The 22,046-nt window shown below is 44.6% G+C and overlaps 1 protein-coding gene across 1 annotated transcript; it reads right to left on the bottom strand.

The window, feature by feature from the left end:
• Positions 1–1,136: 1,136 nt before the first annotated feature.
• Positions 1,137–4,762, bottom strand: LOC138374229 (aurora kinase C-like). Its single transcript, XM_069456941.1, has 7 exons — positions 4,705–4,762; positions 4,513–4,555; positions 4,081–4,272; positions 3,552–3,690; positions 2,596–2,744; positions 1,480–1,654; positions 1,137–1,289 (listed from the first exon to the last, which is right to left on the bottom strand). The coding sequence occupies exons 1-7, from the start codon at positions 4,760–4,762 to the stop codon at positions 1,137–1,139; spliced, it is 909 nt and encodes a 302-aa protein (XP_069313042.1).
• Positions 4,763–22,046: the final 17,284 nt, after the last annotated feature.

The following is a 22,046-nucleotide window of genomic DNA, read 5'->3' as shown; positions in this document are numbered from 1 at the left end:
TTGGAAGGGGACTCCCCAGATTGCTGCAAAGTGTGACTTCAGAAGAGATGATGTTGGCCGGGCGTGGTGGCTCACGCCTGTAATCCTAGCACTCTGGGAGGCCGAGGTGGGCGGATCGTTTGAGCTCAGGAGTTCGAGACCAGCCTGAGCAAGAGCGAGACCCCACCTCTACTAAAAATAGAAAGAAATTATATGGACAGCTAAAAATATATAGAGAAAAAATTAGCCGGGCATGGTGGCACATGCCTGTAGTCCCAGCTACTCGGGAGGCTGAGACAGGGGATCGCTTGAGCTCAGGAGTTTGAGGTTGCTGTGAGCTAGGCTGACGCCACGGCACTCACTCTAGCCTGGGCAACAGAGTGAGACTCTGTCTCAAAAAAAAAAAAAAAAAAAAAAAAAGAAGAGATGATGTTGTGTCTATTATAGGGATGACTTATTCTGATGCAATCAGAATATGACACACCACTGAGGTGCTAGTGGATTCATTTGAGGACTGAGTGGCACTGATGTGCAGGAAAACATTTCAGAAACAGCAGCATGTTGAATGTCACGACAAAGGGAGTGGACCCTTGTGTTGACGACAGTCCTGTTTCACACATGGGGAACACTTGAGTCAAAGAGCCACTGTGATAGGTGACAGTTTATGTACCCTCAAAGGCATTTATCTGCAAGAAAGTAGGCAGTAGTTTTCAAGGAGAGTGAAGTCACCATCTCCAGGGCAGGAGGGCAAAATCTTGGGCAACTGTCATGGGAAAGAGTTTCCACAAGAAATTAAGATTCAGAGAAGTCACACACTCACTCACACAACTATAAAGACCAGATAATAGAGGAGTTGGCAGAAGCCTTGACTTACTGCCATGACAAGAAAGTGATTCACAGGGATATTAAGCCAGAAAACCTGCTGCTGGGATTCAGGGGTGAGGTGAAGACTGCAGATTTTGGCTGGTCTGTGCACACGCCCTCTCTGAGGTAGGTCTGGTGGTGGTGGTAGCCTGGGCCCTGAGTACCAGTTAGGAATGCAAAATTATTCAGCTTTTATTAATTATCATTGTACATCTCAGAAGAAACAAGACAGAGAAGGTAGCAAAGCCAGGAGAACTCCCTAAACAAACAGCAAGGAACGGAGGCAGACAGGCTCAGAAAGGCAGCGTCCCCCGCGAATGGGCCCGGACCCAGGGGTGCTTCGGGATCTGGGTCAGCGGCAGCCGATCCTGGGGATTGTATCTGAGAAGCTTGGAGATCAAGTCCTGGGCTCCCAAAGGCATTGATAGGGGGAACCTCACATCTACCTGTTGAAGCCAGGAAAGAAGAAAGAGAAGTTTGGTTAGTTTCTTTGGTCAATATTCTTCTCATTTTTTTCCCTGAGTCCCTTCAAGGCACTCTGGACCTTAGTAGACAATCTTGTGTGTGTGCCCTGGTCCCCACAGGCCCAGCAGCCAACCAGCTCCCCCACGAATGCCCAAAGTGTGACCATCCCACCTTGAGGATGCGTCTATAGGTCTCATCGTGGGAGGCGCTCTCAAAGGGTGGACTTCCCACCAACAGCTCATAGCAGAGCACCCCAATGCACCACAGATCCACCTTCGCAGCATATGTTCTCCCCTCGATCATTTCTGGAGGCAAGTAGTCCAGTGTTCCACACACTGTGTTTCTCCTAGAGGAGGGCAGAGAAGGGAACACTGAGCAGAAGCCCAGACCGAGGGAAATCCTTCCCAGCTTCCAGTGAGATGGGAGACCTTAGGACATCCTGGACAGTCCTCTCCTGAGCACAGGGGTTTGGAGACAGACTCTTTAAATGGACCAAGGTTAAGAGAAGGCAAGTACTAGGACCTACTAAATCCATTATTTGGAATTATTCATATAATTATTTAGCTTATGATCCAGAATGTTTCCACAAGAATATTCTCAGCATCAAGAAAGATTTGGAGCCTGGGCAGTAAGTCAGTGGGGCATGGTGGCACGCGCCTGTAATCCCAACTACTCGGGAGGCTGAGGCACAAAGATCACTTGAGCCAGGAGTTCAAGGCTGCAGTGAGCTATGATCGCCCCACTGCTCTCCAGCCTGAATGCCAGAGTGAGTCCCTGTCTCTAAAACATGTATAAACAAAATAAAATTTAAAAATAGGGCCAGGCACGGTGGCCCACACCTGTAATCCTAGCACTCTGGGAGGCCAACAGCGGAGGATCGCTCAAGGTCAGGAGTTCAAGACCAGCCTGAGCAAGAGGGAGACCCCATCTCTACTAAAAATAGAAAGAAATGACATGGACAGCTAAAAATATATATAGAAAAAAAAAATTAGCTGGGCATGGTGGCGCATGCCTGTAGTCCCAGCTACTCAGGAGGCTGAGGCAGAAGGATTGCTTGAGCCCAGGAGTCTGCAGTTGCTGTGAGCTAGGCTGATGCCACGGCACTCTAGCCCGGGCAACAGAGCGAGACTCTGTCTCAAATAACAATAATAATAATAATAATAATTTGAAAAAAGCAACATTCAAATATAAACCCAGGTTTGTATCCAGGTCTTACGTGTGGAATAAATTAAAATGGATCATTCCTAACTAGTACTCAGGGCCCACCACCACCACCACCAGACCTACCTCAGAGAGGGCGTGTGCACAGACCAGCCAAAATCTGCAATCTTCACCTCACCCCTGAATCCCAGAAGCAGGTTTTCTGGCTTAATATCCCTGTGAATCACTTTCTTATCATGGCAGTAAGTCAAGGCATCTGCCAAGTCCTCTATTATCTGTATGAGCAAAGAAAAGGCAATCTGAAAGTGAAGCCTCCCACAATTTCCCTGCAAGGTAGAATACCCCTCATGAATTTTATGATTGTAGTGGGATCTTTTATTTTTTGCTTTTCAACTCCATTACCTCCTTTTTAATAGCATTATGGTTATTGGTGGGGAAGGATTTCCTCTGCCCCTTTTTTTGTTGTTACAGGATGGACAGATCTTCCTTGTTGCCCTAGCACAGCAAATAGCCACACAGCCTACACTGAGCTATTTAGATGATCTCCCACAGGACTTTGAGGACTGAGGAAATGATACAGAAACAGGAGGAAAGATAGAAGATCATTCATTTTGACAGAGCAAGCTGACTTGACCATTGCTGCTGGAAGATCACTGTTGTGCTTCCCTTTCTAGAAATCTCTTGGTACCTATTTCTAAGCCAGTTCTATCCATTTATTCAGTGAACTCTTTCACAGCCTTTTGGTATGTTTCTTTGCATAAGGTAGATTCCATTGCTTACAACCAAAGAATCCAAACTTACACAGACTACTTATTAACGTTCTAGAGATACACTGAAGGTAATTAGGATATCCAAATGTGAAGCTGTAGGATGTTTGTGTCATTATATAAAATTTACATATGTGTGCATTTGGGGTTTATTTAAGGGAAAATTTAAAAATAGATGAAAATTTAAAAAATAAAATTTACAGAAAATTCAGAAACTTTTAAAAAAGAAATCTGGACACTCATGACAGCCGCAAACAGAGACCCCCACCAGCCCACAGTAAACTCATAGACCCAGAGCCTCCAGGCCCCCCTCACCGTGGCTGTTCGCTGCTCATCCAATTTCTGGCTTTTCTGCAGCTCCGTATAGAGCTCACCCCTTGGAGCATATTCCAGGATCAGGTATACCCGGTGAGCATCATGGAAGTAATTGTACAGCCTTAGAATATTGGGGTGTCTGAAAGAAGGATGGAAGAAGGGTCACAGTTTTCCCTGGGGCCCAGCACATGATGCTATCATCAGTGATTGGTCACACAAGTGGCAATCGTGCTGGGACCAAAATAATAACAGCTCAGTCTGGGAGTGAGTGAAGGGAGAACGGGAATAGGTATCAAGATTTGGGTGCCTGCCACAGAGAGGGAGATTTACATGGTGTAACTGGAATGAACTGCAGAGGAAAATCTTAAAGGTAGAAGCAAAGGGCTTTCTTGGGGGCAGTGTTGGCGGGAGTCTACCAAATTACCAATTATGCTACCAAATTCTGGGTTCAGATGTCAGAGATGGAAGAGGAAAACAGGAGAACGAGTAAAGACCCAGTGCGGGAGTCTCACGCCGAGACTGTCCTTACTGTAGACGCCAGTGCATTTTAATTTCCCTGCGTAGCTGGTGCTCCAGTCCTTCCTTCTCTATCTGGGACTTGAAAAGAACCTTCAGGGCCACAGTAAAATGGTTTTCCTTGAGGCGAGCCAGGTACACATTCCCAAATTTCCCCTTGCCCAGAGGAGGCCCGATATCAAACTCATCAATTGTGAAGCGCCGCCTGCCGAGAGAAGAATAGAGCCTGAGCTCGGGAGGAAGGGCAGGTGGAAGAAAAGTCAGGGATCCCGAATGCTCCCCTTCCTCTTTTACGTTCTCCTCCCTCTGCCGCCTTCCCTTCCCCTGGGCCAGCCCGGGTGTGCTGTCGGTCCAAGGAGGCGGCCCTCCCTCCTCACGCCTAGCTTGGGGTTCATCCCTGGGTTCCACTCCCTCCCTTCTCCACGGGTAAGCCGAACGCACGCACCTGACCGCGTTGCTGAGCGGCGGGGTTGCCCGGCCTGCTGCACCTACGGAAAGGAGGGGAGGAAGATGGGGACGGGGGCAGAAGGGGAGGGGGGAGGGGGAGACATGTGAACACGTTCTTCTGTGCGCCGCACCCCAACCACGGACACCAGTCTTTCCTTCTCCACCCTCTTTCTCTGGTCGCGGTTCTTACCCTGCTCACCTGCGGGCTCATCTTCGCCCACCTGCACCACAGACCTGGAGTCACTCATCCGGCGAGGACAAGCTGACACCTTCCTGAGCCCTAGGGAACTGGGAGCTCACGTTCACGAGCGTCTGAAGACGAGCGGTCACCTCCAGACAGAGGTTCCTCCAATCCCACCTGCGGCCTCGTGGGAGTCCCCGCGAGAGTCGCAGGCTCCGAGATCCCGCGCGTCGTAAAGTGTTTGGGCAACCCCGGGCAGGCCTTTTATACCACGCGCGCTGGCCCGGGAGCTGAGCGGGTAGTTCTAGGCTGATTCCCATTGGATGAACTTTGTGCCGCATCAGCAGCGTGCCCAATAGAAAAGACAGAAATGGGAGTTTCCGCCTGGTTCCCGATCACCGGGCCAATGGGACGGTAGGGGGCGGAGTCAGGACCAGGCGGGAAACTAAGAACCCGCTGAGGCGGCGACTGGGCGGGGCGGGGGGGGGGGGGAGACTGAGGTGCTGGGGGGCCTGAATGGGCGCGTGAACAAACCCATAAATCCACAGCTGTGTGCGCCGTATAGCAAGTGCCCAGATGCGCGTGTGAGTGAATATAAACCAACCTCAGGAGCGTGGCGGAGTGCCCCACCACAAACCCCAGCCCACCCGCCCAAGCTTTGGGGTCGTGTCAGATCCAGGTCGCGCCCGGGGCACCGCGGGGGCCCCTGAAGTGCGCACCTCCACCCCGACTTCCACGCGTGCACCCAGCCGCGGGGCCTGGGAGCCGTGATGCCCCGCAGCACTCATGCCTGCCCTGCCACAGGCCGTGTGTTTGTTGGGCTCTGTAATTAGTTTGCATTTTTGATCTCAGTAAAATCAGCCCACGTATTTACTTGCTTAGCAAATACAGAAGTTTCAAAGACATTTGGAATTGGATTCTTCTAGACAGGGGAACAGATGCGAGAGAAATACAATTGAAAACAATCTTCTCAACCCAGAAGACCTCATCACAGAGTAAGATGATTTATGGTAGCAATAAGTGCACTGAGGAATAGAAAACAAAGTGGTAAAGGAGAGAGGGCTTGGGTGTGGTCACTCATACTGGGGACATATAATCAAAAACAAAATTTCCCAACCCAGAAAACCTCTTCACGAAGGTAGTAGAGAAAGAAAACAGTTTTATTACTGAATAAACATCAAACGAGAATGTGATGCCCATTTCAGGCAACACATTACAAAGACAGAAGAAAAAAAAACTCACCCTTTTGTATAATCAAGCAGATACAACCCATTACATACATACATGTTCTCAAAATTAACAATAAATAAACCTCAAGTAAGAGAACGTGAAAGGACCGCAGAGGCTTGGGCCCAGGCGATGGAGCTATGGGTGCTGGGCATCAAACAGCAGAGGATTATTCCCAGGGCTTAAAACCTACTGGAACTTTTTCTGCTGGACTTTTATGCACCTTGGGACTGATGACTCCTCTCTACATTCCATTTTCTCCCTTTCTGGAATAGGAATATTTATCGCTATCATCCTATGGCTGTTCCATTGTATTTTGGAAGCAGACAGCTTGTTTTCTAGTTTAATAGTTCCACAGATGGAGGATGGAGGGGAGTTTTGCCACAGGATGGCTTGTAACCAGAGTCTCTACCCATACATGATTCACATGATTAGATGATGACATTTGGGACTTTTGAACTAATGGTATTTAAATACGATTTTAAAGTTGATACTGTAATGGTTTGACACTTTGGGGATGTTGGGATGGGGTGAGTGTATTTTGCACATGAGACATGCTAATTTTGGAGGGCCGGTGGGCAGACTGGAGGGTTGAATGGTGGTCTCCAAAAAGATAGGTCCACTTTCTAATCCCTGGAACCTGTGGGATTGTGACTCTATTTAGAAAAAGGGTCTTTGCAGATGTAATTAAGTTAAGGTTCTTGAGATGAGGGGATGGGTCGGGGCTGGGCCTAGAAGAAAGGATGGCTGGCTGGCTGGATGGATAGAAAGAACGTGAGCAAGGTGAATGAAGGGTGGGGCAAAAAACGCCTGCCCAAAGCTGCTTGTTTGCTGTGTAAAGGTCAGCTGAAAATGGCTGACCTGAATGGAAGTTGTTAAAAAAATTAATAAATGGCCCCGGGCCTGACCCTTTGCACGTGTCCTTGGAAATAAATATGGGGACAAACTTAGCTGAGGAGGCCATTTTCTCCTTTAGGTTTTAGTGTCTCCCCTTGTCTCTAAACACTATGTGTTTCTAGTAATTATTCATTCCTTCGCTACCGAGCTCAGGAGCAAAAAAGTAGCCGCAACAGGGATCATCTTGATTATCAGGGTGCGGCCTAATTCCCATGTCAGGTGTCTTTGTGAGTGACAGAAGAGAAGACACACGGATGAGAAGGCAATGTGAAGGTGGAGGCAGACATTGCAGTGATGTGGCCACAAGCCAAAGAAGCTGGCAAACACCAGGCACTAGAAGGGGCAAAGAACAGGATCTCCCCTAGAGTCTCTGGAGGGAGTGTGGACCTTGGTTTCTGTTGTTTTAGCCTGACAAGTATGTGATTTCTTACAGAAGCCCTAGGAACTTAATATGTTTGGTAAATGTCATCAAACCCCAAATATGGGACCTACCTAATGATACCTGATTGTTAAGGTACCATAGGTGCTCTGACCCTGGGAAGCAGGAAGCCTGTAGCAGCCTCTCTAATGTAGTAATCATGGGTTTTTCAGTTCACTATAAATTGTCATAGAAGCATTTCCAGTGCACAATAAGAAAATTATTTAACCAGTGCTTTAATTATTTTGCTTTTAAACATATTCAAGCAGTGAATTAACTAAAGTTGCAGAACTAAACAGTGGGATAAAAATAAACTACACCTTATAGGGTTAATTTTAATTATTTGAATATTAAGGTATGTGCATCTATGTTTTAAAGACATTACTTGGCACTTGATCCTTTTGGTACTATTGTCTATAATAAATATTTCTCCATTTTTTTAATTAAAAATAAACTCCCTACTTCTAAACTCCTAAAAATGAAAGAAAGAACACGACAGGACCAGTTGTTACATATAACTCATCCTCAATTTACTTGGTAATTGGGGTGACAATCTTAGTTACTTAAATTGGCTTTCTATAAAGGAAAAAAATGAACTTCTCACTTCTTTAAGATGGTTCCCGGACCTTTGAGAAAGCCATTCCTGGGTTGTAAAATTGGCCAGAGGCTTTTAACAAGATTTACATACATCTCAAAGGGGCAGAGAAAGAATTTACAATAACAAGTGTTCTAAGGAAAATGCTCTTAGGAAGGGGGGTACATCTCTTTTTATTTTTAATAGAATTAAACCTCTTTTTGTTTGTATTTGTCTTTACTACAGTGTTCAGTTGCAAGACGCATATTACTTTTCTATAAATTACTTAAATGCCAAGGATTTGTTTGTTTTTAATTATCTCACAGAAATAGAAGCCTAAAATTTCCAGGATTTGTTCAATACCTTAAGATACCAGGAAGGATCCAGGCTTTTTTAAATCAACCTCTATACTGTATTCAGAGTACTGGCTTTCCTCTACTGGTCACAAGATGGCAACACCACTGCACACCACGACCTTATTCAAATATGTCTAAAGAAAAAAAGGAAGGTACAGATGAAGCTTCCAATTGTGCACGGGTTCTTTCTTATCATGGAGGACAATTTTTCCAGAAGCACCACAGTGGATGTTCTGTCTAGTCACTTTGTGCAAGACTGAGGCAATGTCCCCACCAAGGTTTCTGGCCTTTTAGCCTCTGTAAGAAGAGCAGCTCTGCCAGGAACAGGGAAGGTAGGGAAATGGCTCCTGACTGGGCCACTAGTAGGCACAGACAGGCTGAGTGTTTGCCAGCTCCCTAGTGTCCTCTTCTGTCTTCTCTCCCTCTCTTCTCTCTCACCCTACAGGCTTCACTCAGGCTCATTATCTCTCACTTCCTGAAGGCATTTGGCCCTCCTGCCTTGTCACAGACAATCACTACGTAACATTACACACAGGCTCACTTCTCCTTCATCACCCCATGTGTATGAAAGATGAACAAAACACAAAGTTCATCTTATGAGAAGTATTTCTATTTATTTGATTTTTTAAAATAAAACAACAATTAATAGTGCTCTTGCATAAATAGAGTTGAGGCAAATCTTCCTAAAGAAGAATTACAAATAGAATATGTAGATACTCCTTCTTCAGGCGGTAGAGCTAGATTCCCTACCCCTTGAGTTAGCTGGACTTGGTGACCAAGTGTGAAAAGAGACAAGCAGTAACTCGATGGGAGAAACCTGGCAGATAACACCCTCACCAAGTGATCAAGGTTAGCATCGTTAGGGATGATTTGTGTGGACATCCTGTGCCACCTAGTATGATGCAACAGGGACACTTTGCCACTCTGATGTTTGTAAGGTTGGTGGCAGGCACCCCTCCCTTCCCTAATGAAAAAAGAAGAAGCCCCTCCTATTCCTCAATACCCGCCCTAAAGCTGAAACAAAGAAATTCCTCACTGTTCCTGCGGAAACCTTCCCTCCTGAGAAACTCCCATCACCCAGCCCTAAAAATGTATATAAGCCCATCCAGACTTCTGGGCGGGGTGACTTCTCTGGTCCCACTCCGTGGGTCCCATGAAGCTCGCCCGGGTCCCTCTCTTGGGACTCGTTACCCCCACCCAGGAGCACCCCATTAAGGCCTCTTTGCTTATCCCTTTCAACTCTATTCGTCTTTCTTTCTCTGGCACCGGCCACTCCAAAAAACCTTACATTTGGTGCCGAAACTGGGGAGGGTACTTTGACTTTCAGCTGTGCCACCCCTCCCGTGGACTCCGGTCTCAAAACCTTACAATGTTCTTCCCCTAAACCCACAACTCTAATCATAAAAAAAAAAAAAAAAAAACCAACAATAACAGGTAAAGGCTAGTTAAAAAACATTGTATAAAATACCTAATGAGGGCACGGTGGTGGCTCACACCTGTAATCCTAGCACTCTGGGAGGCCAAGGCAGCTGGATCATTTGAGCTCAGGAGTTTGAGACCAGCCTGAGCAAGAGTGAGACCCCCTTCTCTACTAAAAATAGAAAGAAATTATATGGACAACTAAAAATATATATAGAAAAAATTAGCCGGGCATGGTAGCACATGCCTGTAGTCCCAGCTACTCAGGAGGCTGAGGCAGGAGGATCGCTTGAGCCCAGGAGTTTGAGGTTGCTGTGAGCTAGGCTGACGCCACGGCACTCTAGCCTGGACAACAGAGTGAGACTCTGTCTCAAAAAAAAAAAAAAAAAAAAAACACAAAACAAAACCAAACCTAATGAGGACTTATCAAAAGAACCACTGTCACAAGCGAGAAAAAACTAAGATACAACATGATTAAATATTAAATAAAACATGCTGTCCTGGAATGGATCCTGCAACAGAAGGACATCAGTGGGAAAAAAATGGGTGAAACCCAAATACAGTCTGTAGTTTAGTTAATAGTATTATACAAATGTTAATTCTTAGCTTTGACAATTATGCCATAGACCTGTAAGATGTTATATTAACATCAGATAAAGCTGAGTGGAGGTTACATGGGAACTCTCTATACTATCTTTACCACATTTTAGTAAATCTAAAACTGGTTATTTTAAAAATCTACATGGACATACACAAAACATACCTAAACATATACACTCACACACGCACACAAAGTTCTAATAGATTTTTCCCTAGAACTCTAGCCATGAGATGGTAACACAAAACTCACCAGTCTGTAAAAGACAGCTGGATCTAAATTTCTTCTGACAAACTAGAACTTGTTCACATGGCAAAGTTTAGTGCCCTGATAGGTAACCTAATTAGGCCTGTGGATCAAAGTTTTTGGCAAAACAGTTTCCATGGCAGTTTGATTTTTTTTAGAAATCCTCTTTAGCCTTTTTTTTTTTCTTTAGTTCAAAATGAGTTTTGAATGTTTGTATTTTAGCTAGAACTGGCTGCAGGATCCCCAGGTAGCCTTTCAATTGTAAATACCATAAACAATAAGTTAACATCAATAGAAAAAGTTAGCAGCTTTTAGAGTAGCCAGAAAATTGAGCTCTGAATTTTCCTTGATGTAATTTGCTCTTTCATAAAAACTTGTGCGCAAGAATTAGCTATAACGATTTGGAGCCCTCGAAAAACCTGGCATGTCTTTGAATCTTTTCATTTACACAAATACTTGTAAGTAGAGAGTCTACAAACCAACTGGGGTGCCCAATGGGGGTCATTCTCCTTGTCTTTTCTTATTTTTAGAGGACTTCCCACTTTTCTTTACAAGAATCAACCGAGGCCGGGCACAGTGGCTCACACCTATAATCCTAGCACTCTAGGAGGCCAAGGCGGGAGGATCACTTGAGGTCAGGAGTTCAAGACCAGCCTGAGCAAGAGCGAGACCCCATCTCTACTAAAAATAGAAAGAAATTATATGGACAACTAAAAATCTATGTAGAAAAAATTAGCCGGGCATGGTGGTATGTGCCTGTAATCCCAGCTACTCGGGAGGCTGAGGCAGGAGGATCGCTTGAGCCCAGGAGTTTGAGGTTGCTGTGAGCTAGGCTGACGCCACGGCACTCACTCTAGCCTGGGCAACAGAGTGAGACTCTGTCTCAAAAAAAAAAACAAAAAAAAAAAACAAGCAACTGAACTGTAATACAGGGTTTGGTGTCGTGGATCAGAGTGTGTTGATTGTGGGTGGGGCTCCTCAATGTTTCACCACTGAGTCAGTCCCACCCTCTTACAAGTCTCAGTTTCTCTCTTGGGGGTCTAGTACCTCTGAGAGGGCTCAAAACACCGAGTGATCAGCTCTTATATGCGTTTCCTGGACGAGCCTTCTTTTAATTAATTTGTTGGGGGGGTTCCCTATAGGGCCACTCGCGCCTCAGGGAATTGCCCCAGGCAACTCCCACTCAGGACCCCGGTCACCCAGGGCTGCCAAGTCTGGGAGGAGATCAAGATGCCCCTCCTTTGGAGCTGAAGAACTCAATCTCTCATTTATTTACAAACAAGACAGTTCAGTTTCCTCTTTCAAAAATGCACAGAAAAGCCAATTGAGATTAATTTTAGGATAAAAAGACAATGGAGAAGACCCTTTAGAATGCACCTCCAAATCTAAGTTAGGATCCCAAATAACAATTAATTCCTAGGAAAAGAACCAGCTCAGAGTAGACCAAGACCATCAACCAAAAACGGGAGGTCCGGAGCTCAGGAGGATTTACCAGTTCAGCCCAAGGAGAAGCTCAGAGTTGTAGGGCCCAAAAGCTGGCCATGCCAGTACTTGGCACCGAGTTCGGGCTGCTCCTTTGGCAGTCCTGAGTCTTCTCTGAGCCCCACATCTGGGCGCCAATCTTGTAAACAGAAAAAAAAAGAAAAGCCAAACTCTGTAAAATAATTTTTTTTTTTTTTTTTTTTTTTTTTTGAGACAGAGTCTTGCTCTGTTGCTCAGGCTAGAGTGCCGTGACAACAGCCTCGCTCACAGCAACCTCAAACTCCTGGGCTGAAGCAATCCTTCTGCCTCAGCCTCCCGAGTAGCTGGGACTACAGGCATGTGCCACCATGCCCGGCTAATTTTTTCTATATATTTTTAGATGTCCATATAATTTCTTTCTATTTTTAGTAGAGACGGAGTCTTGCTCTTGCTCAGGCTGGTCTCGAACTCCTGAGCTCAAACAATCCACCCGCCTCAGTCTCCCAGAGTGCTAGGATTACAGGCGTGAGCCACCGCGCCCGGCCTCTGTAAAATAATTTTAAAGAGATTTACTGTGAGACAAATTTGAGGACCATGACCAGGAGCCATGCTCAGGAAGTCTTCAGCAAGTGGACTCGGTGTGACTGGGTTACAGTTTGGGTTATACATTTCAAGGAGACAGGGGTTACAGATAAAGTCATAAATCAATACGTGGGAGGCATACATTGGTTTGGCCCGAAAAGGTGGGCCATCTGGAAGCGGGGCTTACAGGTTATGGGTGGGTTTAAAGATTCTTTGACTTGTAATTGGCTAAAGACATGAAGCTTTCTCTAAAAGGGTCATAGATTTTTTGTGTAAATTGAGGACCTGTAGGTGTCTCTTGTATACCCTTAGGCCTGTTAGTGCATTACAAAGGATGTCCCCAAGGAGGGAGGGGGCCATGGTAAGGCATGTCTGACCTCCCTCCTCCTGGCAGGCAATTTAGTTTTAGGATATTCCTTTGGCCAAGAGGGGGTCCATTGAGTCAGCCGGTTGCGGGGTGAGCCTTAAAATTTTATTTTAGTTCACAGAACTTTAGAGACCACTCCTCTCCATCTTTCTTCTTTTGCTCCTTTCCTTCATTTTTGGAGGCAGGATCTCAGATTGAATGGCTGAATTACTGTGGAAAGTAATTGACCAAAGTCAGTCATAACTACCTTGTTCTTTAATTCCATTGTTGTTTGCCATCACGACTAATTGAATGTTAGCCTTCTAGCACACATAACTTTGTGTTTCTGTTCCGGATTATTTACATTTTTAATTATTTTGTAATATTGACAAGGAAGACCCCCATCTATTACCTGGCGCATCAGCCACCTGAGACCCCACCCCTCGGAAGACCCTCATTAACATAATACTAACCTGTTACCTGGTGCATCAACATAATACTAACCTGTTACCTGGTGCATCAACATAATACTAACCTGTTACCTGGTGCATCAACATAATACTAACCTGTTACCTGGTGCATCAACTAACCTATTACCAGGCGCATCAACATAATACTAACCTATTACTTGGCACCTTAGCCACCTGAGACCCCACCCCTCAGACCACCCCAACCTAATGGACGTGGGAAAAACCAGGTTGAGGAGGCTCAGAATTTGGTGGCAAGACCCCTCTGAGCCCTCCAGCGAATAAACCTTGATTCTCTGACTCTCGGTGTGCCACTCGGTTTGTCCTTGGAACCACCCGCTATAACACTTGGTGTAACAATATGTTTTCTGTGTTATATTTTTACAAAAATAGCTTGTATGAAACTATTTTATTGTATTAAACTTATTGTATATTTTATTGGTCTGGAGATGCTTCAAATTTGAGCTCTAAAGTAGGTAGAAACATAGATACAGATATATTTGTTCTAAAACGTAAAAAGAGCTGCAAAACTCAAAATTTTATGGTCTTACTTATGTCTACAAAATTAATATTGCAAATGTAAAACTGACGAACTTGGTTCCTTTGATGTGTTATTTATTTATTTATTTATTTATCTATTTATTTAGAGACGGTCTCACTCTGTTGCCCAGGCTAAAGCAATGAGTGATTGCAGCTCACTGTAACCTCAAACTCCTGGGCTCAAGCGATCCTCCTGCATCAGCCTCCTGAGTAGCTGGGACTACAGGTGTGCCACTACGCCCAGCTGATTTTTTAAAATTTTTTGTAGAGACGGAGTCTTGCTATGTTGCTCAAGCTGCTATTTAATGTGTCTGGTATTTAATGTGTCATTGATCTTTAATATTAAATGTGGATGGATTTTTAATATACCTGTATGGCAGGAGAAGGCAGCCAGTCACAGCTGCAGGTTCTAAGCAATGGTTCTCAAACCCGGCTACAATTACAATTATCTAGGACTCTTTAAAGAATCCCAATGTCTGGACAGATTAGGGCATTTGACCTATGAACCAGAATCTCTGGGCATTGATACAGTGAGATGATGCCCCAATACGAGAATTTAACAAGCAGCCAAAAAAAAAAAAAAAGGAGGGGGCAGGACGGGGCGGGGCGGAAATGCAGCCCAGATTGAGAACCACAGGTGTAGGGGAACAATAGGCTCAGGTTGAGGAAATAGCTTCCTCCTATCAGTAATCAGGGTGGATACAGGAAGTTCTTGGTAATAGAGAATTAGGTCCCAAGAGCCAATCACAGACTTTGAGCAGAAAGAGAAAGCCTTCTCTCAGAGCTTTCCGCGCCCACTGCACTCAGAGGTGAGGAGTCGTGCCAAGCGTTGGGAAGGTAAGTAACAGTTCTGCAACTTGACTTTATTTCTCTCGTTCTCCACTGTGCTGTTAGTTGTCTCTATGATAAAATTCTTCCTCCCTTTCTTTGAACGTTGGGGTGTCAGACCTCAAAGGATTACTGGGGTTTCGGGTCAAACCCCTCCTTGTGCCAGGGCTCCCCCCACACCAATGTCCACAGTCTGTCAGACACGGATAATTGCAACTGCATGACCAGAGTCGGTGGAGGAAGCAGAAGTTCCAGTATCACCATTGAAAAGTCTCAATGTGCTTCTATTTTCATAGTCAACCAAGTTTTCACCGTATATCTATCTTTTAGGTGATCCGCATAGCTACCCACCTTCACATCTGATCTATACTTACACATTTATTTTTATTTATTTATTTATTTTTATTTATTTATTTATTTTTTTTGAGACAGAGTCTGGCTCTGTCACCCAGGCTAGAGTGGCCTAGCTCACAGCAACCTCAAACTCCTGGGCTCAAGCCATCCTCCTGCCTCCACCTCCTGAGTAGCTGGGACTACAGGCATGCACCACCACACCCAGCTAATTTTTCTATATATTTTTTTTTTTTAGTAGAGATGGGATCTCGCTCTTGCTCAGGCTGGTCTCAGACTCCTAATCTCAGTGACCTTCCTGCCTCAGCCTCCCAGGGCTAGGATTATAGGAATGAGCCACCATGCCTGGCCTCCAGGCTCCTTTACTTTATTTTCCTATCTGGCCCCACTTCCCTGTATATTAGCCTCAGTCTGTACTGGAGGACGTTGATATTCAGAGATTGACCTTAAAGTCACTGGAATATGAATGTAAATGCTCTAACTTTGTCCAGATGAGAACAACATGGAATAACGTGCTTCATGCATAAACATCTTGTGGTATCCGCAAAGTATTAAGGTTGCGGAGACCTTAGTCGATGCGGTGATGTGTTGGCCATCTACAGCTGGTGTCTAATCTCTCACTTTTCTTAGCTGTTTCTATTTTTTTTTTTTTTTTTTTGAGACAGAGTCTCACTCTGTTGCCCGGGCTAGAGTGCCGTGGCGTCAGCCTAGCTCACAGCACCTCACTCCTGGGCTCAAGCAATCCTACTGCCTCAGCCTCCCGAGTAGCTGGGACTACAGGCATGTGCCACCATGCCCAGCTAATTTTTTTCTATATATTTTTAGCTGTACAGATCATTTCTTTCTATTTTTAGTAGAGACAGGGGGTCTCAGTCTTGCACAGGCTGGTCTCGAACTCCTGACCTCGAGCGATCCTCCTGCCTCGGCCTCCCAGAGTGCTAGGATTACAGGCGTGAGCCACCGCGCCCGGCCATTAGCTGTTTCTAGAAGTAGTGTTCTGCACTCATATCTCCAAGTCAAGATGGCTCATGTATTTTCTTTTCAGCTCAAGTATAAGTGACGATTTAAAATTGTACACATTTAAGATGTACAATGGGATATGCATAGTGAAAAGATTACCACAATTAGGTTCACGTATCATCACCACGCATAGTTACATATGTGCGGAGAACACAAGTTCTATTCTCTTAGCACATTTCAACTATAGGATCCAACATTATTAGCTATAGTCACCATGCTGTACATTAGATTCTCAGAACTTTTTCATCCTACCTAACTGAACATCGGTACGCTGTAACCAACATCTCTCCATTTCTCCCCTTTGCAATTCAGCTTGTCATCCCACCAGTCTCCTGAAATTGCTCTTAAGACTTTGTCTGCTAAACACAAAGGATATTCTCTTGTCCTTCTCTGACAGGTTGCCAAAATCTAGTTGACTCTTCAATTAAATAAGTCCTCATACAAACAAAATGCACGTAATTAAAGACTGGAAAGTCAAGACTAGTCATAATAATCTCCCACAGGAGCACCTCCCAACTTAGCTTGGAAGTGTTTCCGGAAAGAGAGGAAAAAATAATCTTCCATAGCACAGCCATCTAAACACAACCACTGTGTGTTTGGGTGTACTGTATATGTACTATTTATTTATTTAAGACTAGTCAAGTGCTGTAGTGAGGAGGGGGGAAAGTAGTATATGTGTACTGTTTACAGGTAAGATCCTTTTCATTGTCGCAATTGTAATCATGTTGCAATATAGCTTTTCTCTTTCCACTGTAATTATACAGTGAGTATTGCATAGTGATCGCCAGCCTTGAAAGCCCATCAGGTTTTGACATATTTTATATAATAAATCTCCTAGTGTAACAGCATACTTATTCTTTGTTAATCAATTGACTTTTCTAAATTGTCCTTATTTTCTCCCGTATGATTATTGGATGTTAGAATTATAGCCATTTGCCTCAATTAGCAGAGGGATTGAATTCACAGGTTCTAGAATAAAACTGCAAGGCTTAGACTATTGGCTTCAACACTTAACAGCTGTTTGAAATTGGCAATTGCTTAACTTCCCCAAATTTCCCTTCCCCATACTTTGAAGGATGGTCCTTACACAATGACCTCATTTAACCCTTTACGGGGTAGGCATAGTTGCCATCATCCCTTCTAAACAGGGAAGAAATGGGAAATATCTGAAAGAAGTTATTCAGCTAAACCTTTTTAAATTCCTAATGTATTCATCTGCTTAGTTTTAGTCATCTGAAGTCAAATTTACATAGATCATAGAGCCAAGAGACTCTGAAAACTAGAAAAAAAAACCTTGAGGATCTTAAGCAGTGGTTCTTTGACTTTTGAGAGAGGAGGGGGTGGGAATATGGTCATAGTTGCTTCTGTTAATCATCGGAGGATGAAACACTCATTAGAAAAGTGTTTTTCTTAAGGCTGCATAAAACTCAAGGCAGCTCATGAATACCTTAAAATGTTAGGCAGTTTTTACTCTTATATTTAGGTCTTTGATTCGTTTGAGTTGACTTTTGTATGTAAAGTAAGGAGCCATTTATGTGAAACTTCCAGAACAGGAAAATGTATTTGGATAGAAGCAGTTTCATGGTTGTTGGGGGCTGGGGGAGAAGCAACGGAAGTGGCTGCTTAATGGGAATGAGGTTTCCTTCTGGGTGAGGAAAATACTGGGGAACTAAACAGAGATGGTCAATCCACTAAAGGCCATTTAATTGTTCACTTTAAAATGGTTAATTTTATGTTATGTGAATTTTACCGGAAGACAAATGAAAAAAAAAAAAAAAGTTGCTTACCTGAGGGCAGGAAATGTTAAGTGGTCATTAGGATTGCTGAAAACCTCTATGCTAATGAGGTTACTAGGGGTGTGGCAGAGCGGTCTTGCTGCCTGTGGAAGCCGGGATGGCAGCCTTCTGTGTTTAGAGCAGGATGTTCACACCTGAGGTACAGGGACGCTTCAGCTGGCTTTGTCCCCTCACAGCAAAGTCTGGCGTGTACTAAAGCACAGCAGCCTGACCCCACGGGGCCTGGCTCGTGTCTTGCTGCGCTGCTGCCTTCAGCCAGGTGCTCTTACCTCCGTGGTTGCAGGTGTTGTGTCTGCATGCCTGGCCAGGTGAAGGGAAAAGGGTCAAAGGGCACTCAGCATGAAAACGTGGGTCTTTTCCCTAGGATTCTTGTGGATTCAGGTCTTTTTTTTTTTTTATCTGTTTTGAGCTGACTTTTATTTGCGGTGTGAAAGAGGCCCCAGGTTCATTCTTAAGCATGTGGATATCCAGTTTTCCCAGCACCATTTATTGAAGAGAATGTTCTTTCCCCATTGTGTGTTCTTGAAGCCCTTGTCAAAAATTAGTTAACCGTCGGGCGTGGTGGCTCACGCCTGTAATCAAAGCACTCTGGGAGGCCGAGGCGGGAGGATCATTTGAGCTCAGGAGTTCAAGACCAGCCTGAGCAAGAGCAAGACCCCATCTCTACTAAAAAAATAGAAATTAGCTGGACAACTATTTTAATTAGTTAACGATATATACTTGGGTTTATTTCCCAAGGGAAAAAAACTCTCTTGATCTCTCTCCAGATACATAGTCTGAATTCAATTCCTTCTCCACAGCTGAGCCCAAGATCAAATGACCACCATGGTGGAGTGATGGAGCTCTTATGCCCGATTCACAGCCTGCTTCAGCCAGTGTCTGGCGTGTGACCCTGGGTGACTTGCCTAACCTCTGTGGTCCTTCCGTATCAATACCTGAAGTGTGGGAAGAGGACATTTGGGAATATCATAAGGGTTAGATGAGCCAAGTCGGAGGAGCTGGCGGCAGTGCCTGGCAGGTAGCAGGGGCTGCGGAGGTGTTGGCTGTCACTCCTCTCACCTGGATAAAGTCAGAATCCTGAGTAGGCAGGGACAGACCTGCCCCACTTGACCAAACTTGAGTCAGCTTAGCAAAAATCCCCCACCCTTGGAATCTGATGGGTGATGATTGAATTCCCCATCCCCCACCCTCAATGTCTATCACCCTGCTCTGCCTTGAGCAGGAATCTCCCAGCCTTGAAGTCTCCTCCGAGTAATTTTCCACCCAACCCTGCTTCCCGACCATCACTCTCCAGTTGTCCTTGCTGTATTCAAAGTTAAGCCCAGTTTCCCTCCCCTATTGCAAAACCCCCCATCACCGTCAACCCTCTTGAATAAAGTCATCTTTACTATCTTTAACAAAGGTGACGAAAAATTTTTAACAGCTCTTTGGTGGGACTGCCCTGAGCTCTGTTGTCCCTCGGCAGTGAGAAAGTCTTTCTAGATGGCAGGTTATGCGGTATCCCTGCTGGAAAGCTTGGAGCCGCTTCCTGCTGTACTTGGAATCAAACCAAAAAAATCCTAATTTAACCTGCAACTGCCTCTGTGATTGGATGTCTGATCCTAGGGTATGAGTTGTAGGCTGTGTCCATCCGATACACGCCTCATACTCTGCCTCAAACACACGGAACTCGTTCGGCTCTGGGCTTGGATACTGGTGGTTTACTCTGCTTAGAATTTTTAGGACCCAGAAATTCCCATGACTGGTTCCTCCCTACTCTGTAGGTCTCAGCTGAGATGATATTTCCTCTGAGAAAAGGCCCACAGTCGCATGACCCGAAGCAGAAGTCACCCTGCTTTGTATGCCGCCTTCGTGTTTTTGTGTTACTTCTGTTTGAATGTATATGTGAAATGTCTGCTTCTCCCACCCACCCCGTATATGTTCGCAAAATGAGAAAGAGCCCCGGGTGGACAGGGTTCTCACCTATCTTTGCCACTGTAACTTTAGTTCTAAAATTGTTCCTGGTGTCCAACGTATTTGAATCAATAAATACTGAGATGGGTGATGCTGTACTTGTTTTACCATTGGAAGTTCAGGCTTAGAGTTTAACATTCAACTGGTTTTTTTGTTTTGCTTTTTTTTTTATTTTTTAAGCATTTTGGGTTTTGTTGTTGTTGTTGTTTTGAGACAGAGTCTCACTCTGTTGCCTGGGCTAGAGTGCCGTGGCATCAGCCAAGCTCACAGCAACTTCAAACTTCTGGGCTCAAGGGATCCTCCTGCCTCAGCCTCCCGGGTAGCTGGGACTACAGGCACGCACCACTGTGCCCAGCCAATTTTTTTTTTTTTTTCCTATTTTTAGTTGTTTGGCTAATTTCTTTGTATTTTTTTTTTTTAGTAGAGACGGGGTCTCACTCTTGCTCAGGCTGGTCTCGAACTCCTGACCTCGAGCGATCCTCCCGCCTCGGTCTCCCAGAGTGAGTGCTAGTATTACAGGCGTGAGCCACCGCGCCTGGCCTGCTTTTTGATTTTTTTTAAACCACTTTATTGAGGTATAATGTACAGAAAGCTGTACATGGGGGAAATGGGGAGATGTTGGTCAAAGGGTACAAAGTTTGAGGCAGGATGAATAAGTGCTGGAGATGTATTGTACAGTATGGTGACTAAAGTTAATAAAACTATACTTAAAATTTGAGCAAGTAGATTTTTTTAAATTTATTTATAATACGAATTTGCTTTGAAAGTTTCTAACTTTTTTTTTTTTTTTTTTTTTTTGAGACAGAGTCTTGCTCTGTTGCCTGGGCTAGAGTGCAGTGGCATCAGCCTAGCTCACAGCAACCTCAAACTTCAGGCTCAAGTGATCCTCCTGCCTCAGCCTCCCAAGTAGCTGATACGACAGGCACAAACCACGACTCCCAGCTAATTTTTTCTATTTTTAGTTACCTGGCTAATTTTCTATTTTTAGTAGAGACGCGATCTTATTGTTGCTCAGGTTGGTCTCGAACTCCTGACTCAAGTGATCCTCCCACCTCAGCCTACCAGAGTGCTAGGATTACAGGTGTGAGCCCCCACACCTAGCTGAGAGAATAGATCTTGAATTTTTTTTACCACAAAAAAGATAACTATGTCAGGTGATGTGTTAACTAGCTTGATCATTTTACCATTGATAAATATATCAAAACATCACACTGTATAAAATAAATATGTACCATTTTATTTGCCAATTATACTGCAATAGAGCTAGAAAAAATAAAATTTAAAAAAAACACATATTTAATGTACAGTAGGCCCTCCTTATCTGAAGTTTTATTTTCCATAGTTTCAGTAACCTGTGGTCAACCATGGTCCGAAAATACTAAATGGAAAATTCCAGAAATAACTCATAAGTTGTAGATCGCCTGCCGTTCTGAGTAACGTGATGAAATCTAGAGCCTTCCCTCTCAGTCTCACCCAGGATGTGACTCATCCCCTTGTTCGGTGTGTCCACGATGTATGTACTACCCGCCCGTTTGTAGCCATCTTGGACTAGTTATTGTTAATCTTACTGTACCTAATTTAGAAATTAAACTTTAGGTATGTACATATGCATAGGAAAAATACCGTATATATGAGGTTCTGTGCTATCCATGGTTTCGGGCATCCACTGGGGGTCTTGGAATGTATACCCCCCAAGGTATACAACCTTGTGAGTATGGAGATAAGCATACACCCATGAAACCATCACCACAATCTATGCCATGAACATATCCGTCCCCTGTGTTCGGTGAGCAAGGTTTCAGATCCAGCTGTGCTGTCTCCTCCTAGGCCAACAGTAAATTGAGAAGCCACACCACGTAACTGCATAGTGAGTGTCAAGATAGTTTCAACTGAAGATCCCACTTTAGTACCCAAGCTCCACAAACCTCCTACGATTACTACCTATCAAGTTGTTATCAAGAGCTAACGTTAATAGGTCTCATTAGCTTATTTGTACGCAAATATACTGAAAGCTGCCGGTCTGTTAGGAACCCGAGATGCAGCAGTATAGACTAACCCTCTGCCTTCGGGGCCTGGCATGTTCTCAGAGACCCAGACTCAAAAGGTGAACCATATATGCCAAGCCAAGCAGTAAGACAGTTCTGTGTGAATTTTACCTCTATTGGGGACTTTGTTCTTGAAGGAGCAAGGTAAACAGTGAGGGTATGTCTGCTCGTGGCACGGAGGTGATGGGCGTTTGAGACAGGAGTGCTGGTTCACTGTGTCTCTGTTT

This window comes from Eulemur rufifrons, chromosome 24 (genome assembly GCF_041146395.1).
Source record: "Eulemur rufifrons isolate Redbay chromosome 24, OSU_ERuf_1, whole genome shotgun sequence".
Lineage (NCBI taxonomy): Eukaryota > Metazoa > Chordata > Mammalia > Primates > Lemuridae > Eulemur > Eulemur rufifrons.
This window is presented reverse-complemented; position numbering and strand designations above follow the sequence as displayed.